Source organism: Syzygium oleosum, unplaced genomic scaffold (assembly GCF_021117445.2).
Source record: "Syzygium oleosum isolate NSW1041296 unplaced genomic scaffold, Sole_v2.1 Sole_v2.15, whole genome shotgun sequence".
Classification (NCBI taxonomy): domain Eukaryota; kingdom Viridiplantae; phylum Streptophyta; class Magnoliopsida; order Myrtales; family Myrtaceae; genus Syzygium; species Syzygium oleosum.
Window position 1 is genome coordinate 2,499,441 of NW_026607499.1, and position 6,105 is coordinate 2,505,545.

The window sequence follows — 6,105 nt, forward strand, 5'->3', positions numbered from 1 at the left end:
GAATATGCAATAAGGCTAAAGACTGAATAACACCCGAACCAAGGAAATGCCAAACCCTCTAATTCATAATTCTTGTTTCTGAAACCTAGTATTTTAACAGAACAGAGAAAACCAACCAAGTATAACATTCTGGGATACCTGCAGATTTCAGTAAAGTTGGGAATCACGGTGCACAAAGGACCTATGCAACCTTGAAGATGCAAGTTGCACTAGACATGATGTACTGTCAAATTCTAGCTGCCATGCACTGTGCATATGAAAAACACTACGGAGCATAAAAACACCCAATCGAATGTTAGAAAGTAGAATCTTAAATACAAAAGACATCAATTTGAGAAAAAAAGAACCCAAAGCTCATATTTACTCCCATTTTCTGAATGCAAAGAATGGTATCTGCTTCCATTGCTGCTACATTCTCTATAAACTTTATCATGCCACTTGATCATGTAACTTAAGTTAATTGCAAACAGACACAAGGAACATGAAGTGTTGCTCCAACAAAAGTGACCATCGAATTGAACAAAAAACAAATTAGGGAGCAATTTCAAGCCTGGGCTCAAACGAAAAACCAGTGAAAAGCTGAAGAGGGAACCTCTTCGTCACAGGGCACTTTAAAGACCACTTCCATTGTTTTTGGCTCATATCAAAAAGAAGAAGCATCGAGTTGCCATAGCTCTGGATGTATATCAGATCATCCATACCACTGCTGGCAAAAACATCATCAAGTTCCCCAAATCCTTGGAAGAACTTATGGGGCATGCGGGCGATCTCTTGCCACTCCCTCCCTTTTAACATCCAGATGCCAATCCCCTTAATTATGTCGGGCCGATCTTGCTTACCAATTCCTCCCACCATAACCAGGTTCTCCTTCAGATTCATCAGACGGCCACAGGTAAGGGGGCAAGGTACCGGAATAGAGTTTTTGATCAACAGACCATGGGAAGATCGCCCCGAGAGATCATATGGTACTAGGCCATGACGGTTTTCCGGTGCACCACCACCTGTCGAGTAAATCAAGAAATACAAAATGCCATCACAAATCACACTCTCATCACCAGCCCTCCAACCGGTGAAAACCTCAGTAGATGAGGTGGCCCATATCCTAGTCTCAGAATCATATAGATATATTGAAAGATCCCACTGATAAAAATTCCCAGGGACTTGCTTTGATTTGACAATGGAGATCTGATAACCATTGGAAACTCTGCTGGTCGACATTGCCAGGGCACTATAATCAGAAAACTTCGAACCCGGGGGCTCTGCTAGCTTCCTCCAACGTCTAGTGATCGGGTTGCAGATGTATAATTCACTTCTACTGTCATTGTCCATGAAGGAAACCAACCCACATGAAGAAGCTTTGCACCAATTGGACTTTTCAATGCAAGGCAGGTCAATATTGTACCACTTTTTAAGGATTGGATCAAAGGCATACCCACCAGGCTCATCAGAACTCGTAAACATAAAATACCAAGGTTTCTGTGAGAGTACCTGTGACAGGTTCCATAAGAACCTTCTTGAGCTAACTATTTCATGCCATCTTTTACAGACGGAACCTGCTCTGAAGATGCACATAACAGGGAGACAAGCCAAGATTCGCTCCAAGAGATCATCCGGCAAGATTAAATCCAGAGAGACTGCAGAAGCTGCTTGATTGCCTTCATCGCTAAGCTCAGAGAACGATTCAAACTCATCTATGTCTCTAGCAGTATCGTCATTGCAGTGAATAACCCACGATGTTTCTCCATCCATCATCTCAAACTATAAGTAAAAGAACATAAAAATTTGTTAAACCTAGCTAAATGAAAGAAAAAGTGCTGCCCCGAACAAAAAAAAAAGGTGCTGCAAAGAAAACTGAAGAGAAGATCAGACGGGTCACTAGTTGCAAAAATCTATTGGAGAGGATAAAAACAGATTAGTAGAATGCAAAGATTAGTCAAAAACATGTCAAAACGCTCGAAATCTAGGTATATAACTATATCATAATCCCTTAGTGACCTTTAAAGAAAAGCTCATCTCCAGATGCCATCAAAGAAAAACATGAGAAAGTTCTCACCAATGTCACAATTCACCAATAATCATCAAAACTTAGAAAGCAACATTCCAGTAACTTGCATTCCAACAAAGACTAATCAAATAAAATCTAAATTATTCTGTAGGTTGCTTTCATCAATTCATTCAAGTTGCAGAACATCCGTAGCACAATCAACAGAGCACAATGTCCATAATACATTCAAGACCTTACCCCAATGAAAAGAAGCCACATTCAGGTACAAATAGAAGCAAAGCCAGAAACTAAAATTACTTCATTCATCATCATCATCGCAACAGGACCAGTACAAGACAACATGAAAATTTAAACTCTCTAGCTGGATTCCACAGAGTCGTGGCTAGCAACCAAACCAAGCAATATTTGGGCACCGGAAACAGAGGCAAAGCAATCTGAGCTAAGCTAAAATGAAAAAAGAAAAAAAGGACTGGTAACACCAATCCCACTCAAAGCCCCACCCAGTCGTACCGAGAAATGACCCATCCTAGCTGAACCCACCTCACGGATTGAAACCACAACCGGATCAACGCAGCACGGGAAAGAAAGAAAACAAAAGAAACCCAAAAAGATGGAAACGGAAATAGCTCCATTAGATCGAGAGATGGAAAAGTACCCTGGTCGAGAGCCTTCCTCAGGGCTGGAGGCCAAATGGGTGAAAGCAGATTCAGGCGAAAGTTTCAAGATTTGCGAGAGAGGGTCGATGTCGATGGCGAAGGAACCGAAAAGGAGCTTCTTTGATGTCGAACACGAAACGGCGGTACCACAAAACTCCACAGTACAGCAGACGCGCGCGCGCCCACAAGAGAGAGAAGAACCGAAACCGACCGTGCGTTGTAGATTCCGCAGAGGGTGATGAAATGGGGTTGCTCCAGATTTGGCAGATGACCACGCCTGAGAAACCCACCGCCGCCGAGGGAGAGAAAGAGAGAGGAAGAAGATGTGGATTTACATGAGTGTTTCGAGAGGTGCGAATTCTCAACGGAGAGGAACGACCGGCGAGGAACGAAATTGGAGAAGGCGGTCTATCCGGCAGGCCGTGCGGTTTAGAGAGAGAAAGAGGGCGGCGCGTGAACCCACGCAGGCCGTCGCCGACACTGCATCTCCGCCACTGCCGCCGTGAGTTGGGGCAGAGAGAGAGAGTGTGTGTGTCCGAGGGCGAGGTGTAGTGGAGACAAGAGTGAGGGCGATTAGGATTTTTATTGTTGAAAAGAAGACATCGTTAGTGTAGGGTAATGTAATGTTGTGCTCCAAGGGAGATCAGCCGTTCGATTCATGTCGGGAGCAAAATCTCTGAACCGCTCGTGTTGCGTGGCTGAGCCTCTGGTCTCGATTGCTAGCATCTTAGTGGAGCTGCAGCAACGGGCTCGTCTTGCCAACCTCATATTTTCGATTGAAAAGGATATCAAAATAGTTAGATGGATATGAAAATCTTATAACGATACTCAAATTGAGGTCACTGGCACTGATCAAGTCTCCTCATCTTTTTTACCTGTAAAAATGAAAATATCTATGTATGTAATCAACTCCAAGCTAAAATAATTGTGAAAAAGATAATGATAGTACATTGTGCTCTTTAATTATATCGTTTGATTTAGATTTTTTTTTATAATGAAATAAGTATCATAATTGCTTTGTAACCTATGCACAAGAGCTAGTCAAATTTGTACACCAAAAATGTTAAACTTGCTAGTAAAACTAAGTATTTTTTTTTTCCACCATGCGTATAGAGCACAAAAGTCATCCCTTTCATAAAGGAAAAAAGAAGAAATTAAACAAAAATTGTTGGAATTTTGGGCACAATGAATAGGAAATTTTGTAATGCCATCTTACTCATCAATCTCCAATTTTGACTTTATATACTTTCTTTTTCTTGCTAGTAGTCCTAGTGCCCTCTCCTTTTTCAATTTTGGATTCCAGTTTGTCTCCCAATTCTCAGATTTGCGTTACTTTCTTTTTCCCTTTTTTCCCTATTTTTTTTTTGTTTTATGTTTCCGGTACATGTTTGACCAAACCCCATTGAAATATATAATTCAATCTGATTTGCATTTTCCATTCTCTTTTGTTTTGATCTAATTTTCTCTATTATTGAGGCATACCCTCTTCAAGAAAAACTACGAGAAAGTGCATAACTGATGCATTGAAAATACCTTCTTCTAATTGTGAATCAATGTGCCAGTAGTAAATTCCTGAAGTACGATGCAACTTATGAATGACAATGTTGGTCAATTGTAAGATCGATTGAACATGCATCCAAGTCTTTCAAAACTATCGAGCTTCATGAGATGAAAGTCGAACTAAAGAGAAATTATTGCATGAATTTAGTATATCATTAAACCGAACATAAACTATGACAATGGTGCCTCGCACTCACATAAGCAAATAAAAGCGAACTTTACAAGAATTTGTCATTATCCTCGGCAAAATGCTTAAAGCACTTCAAGTTTTTTTTTTTTTTTGAGTCACCAAGGATCGAACCTCCTTCATCGCAACTTACATACCATTTAAAGGATTGTGTAGACCGATTCTCGAGTAAAATCGATGCTTCAAAAGGTTAACCCCAGAACCAAACTGGTCTCTCGGGATTTTTGCCATTCGCAATCTTTTTAATTATGCGTTAAAACCAAAGCCACACATGTAATTAAAGATAAAATTAAGAGGGTCTCTTATTATATCGAGTTTGGCAATTGGGATGATACACAATCTATAATCATATTCAAATGATTATTCCCTAAAAGGTTCTTTAGGCTAATGCTTTGTGTGTGGAGCTTTCCTAGATGTCTCCAACATATAGTTTTATATCTAATGCAACCAAAGAAAAGGCATTGATCACCTAAATCAATTTGGCATCCAAGTGCTTATACTGTGTACCTAGCGTGGAGGAGAGAGAGAGATATGGGTTGGTCTCTTAGTGGTTCCACCACTATGAAACTCTCTTTCCAACCAAGCCACCTTAGGCACCACATTAAGTCATGTCTCACTTCCAATACTTTTATTTTTAATTTGATCCCCCTTTTGAATATGTTGATCTTGTTGAGGGAAAAACTCCACCGGGTTTGCAATTCTGGCTCTGTTTGTTTCGCGAAAAATAAATAATTTAAAAAATATTGTTCTAAAAACAATCGCTCGTATGCTTAAAATAGTTTTAGTCAATTTTTTCATTTCATTAATTATTTTAAATGATATAAGTTATTATTTTTAAGAAAATATTTTTTAAATTATTTATTTTTTGCAAAATAAACAGAGCATTCATGTACAGAAAGACCGCAGTTGACAAAACCCGATCTAACCCAATATCGAAAGTGATGTGTTTCCACCTTTTTCGTGCTGTTTTATTCCATTTGTTAATCATTTTGTGACATTGATATGACTATTACGTGGATCTTTCGGGCCACTAATGCTATACCATTTGCAGGCCGCCTTCGTTTGCACGCTTTTTCTTGGAATTAAAGGATTATTAATCGATAAAAAAATCACCAAAACTAATAATATTCGTGAATTTATTAATACCCTCATATATAGTATGAAATATTAATAATCTCCAAAGTGACTCGATAAAGAAGCGATGTTTTTTTTGGCTCTCGTGTCGTTCTCATAACCACGAAAAACTTTCGATATCGTCAATATTTCCCTAATCATGCTATCCTAATGGATTCTTACCTCATCAAGAATGTAACATCAGATTCAGTCTATGTTCAATCTAGAGAAATCAAACCTCAAAATTGCGTATAATTGAATGGCTACAGAGAACCCAAAAAGGCTTTTTGGTTTTAATGAGTAAAGCCGTGGGTCGAATGGAAGTTAGAGATATGCCTTTCTTTCAACGTGAGAAACGTGTGATTGCTAATTAGGAGAATCATGCATAGTAATTTGCTTGGACATTAATATATATATATATATATATATATATATATATATATGAGAAAAAAATGAAGAAACCAACCTCCACTTTTTATTTTTATTGTTGGGTTTTTTTTAATATTTCCCATATCCTGTTGGATTTTTCAATTCAAGTGCACCACACATGATAGGTTGAGCCAAGAAAAAGAGAGAAAATAAAA

The 6,105-nt window shown here is 38.9% G+C and overlaps 1 protein-coding gene across 1 annotated transcript; it reads right to left on the minus strand.

Annotated features, from left to right (window-relative positions):
* Positions 1 to 275: 275 nt before the first annotated feature.
* On the minus strand, positions 276 to 3,392 carry LOC115678149 (F-box/kelch-repeat protein At3g61590). The gene is made up of 2 exons (XM_030601469.2): positions 2,661 to 3,392; positions 276 to 1,758 (listed from the first exon to the last, which is right to left on the minus strand). The coding sequence occupies exon 2, from the start codon at positions 1,750 to 1,752 to the stop codon at positions 532 to 534; it is 1,221 nt and encodes a 406-aa protein (XP_030457329.1). The 5' UTR covers positions 1,753 to 1,758; positions 2,661 to 3,392; the 3' UTR covers positions 276 to 531.
* Positions 3,393 to 6,105: the final 2,713 nt, after the last annotated feature.

Coding starts and splice junctions, on each gene's coding strand:
- LOC115678149 (XM_030601469.2), bottom strand. CDS start 1,752: ATGATGGATGGAGAAACATCGTGGGTTATTCACTGCAATGACGATACT.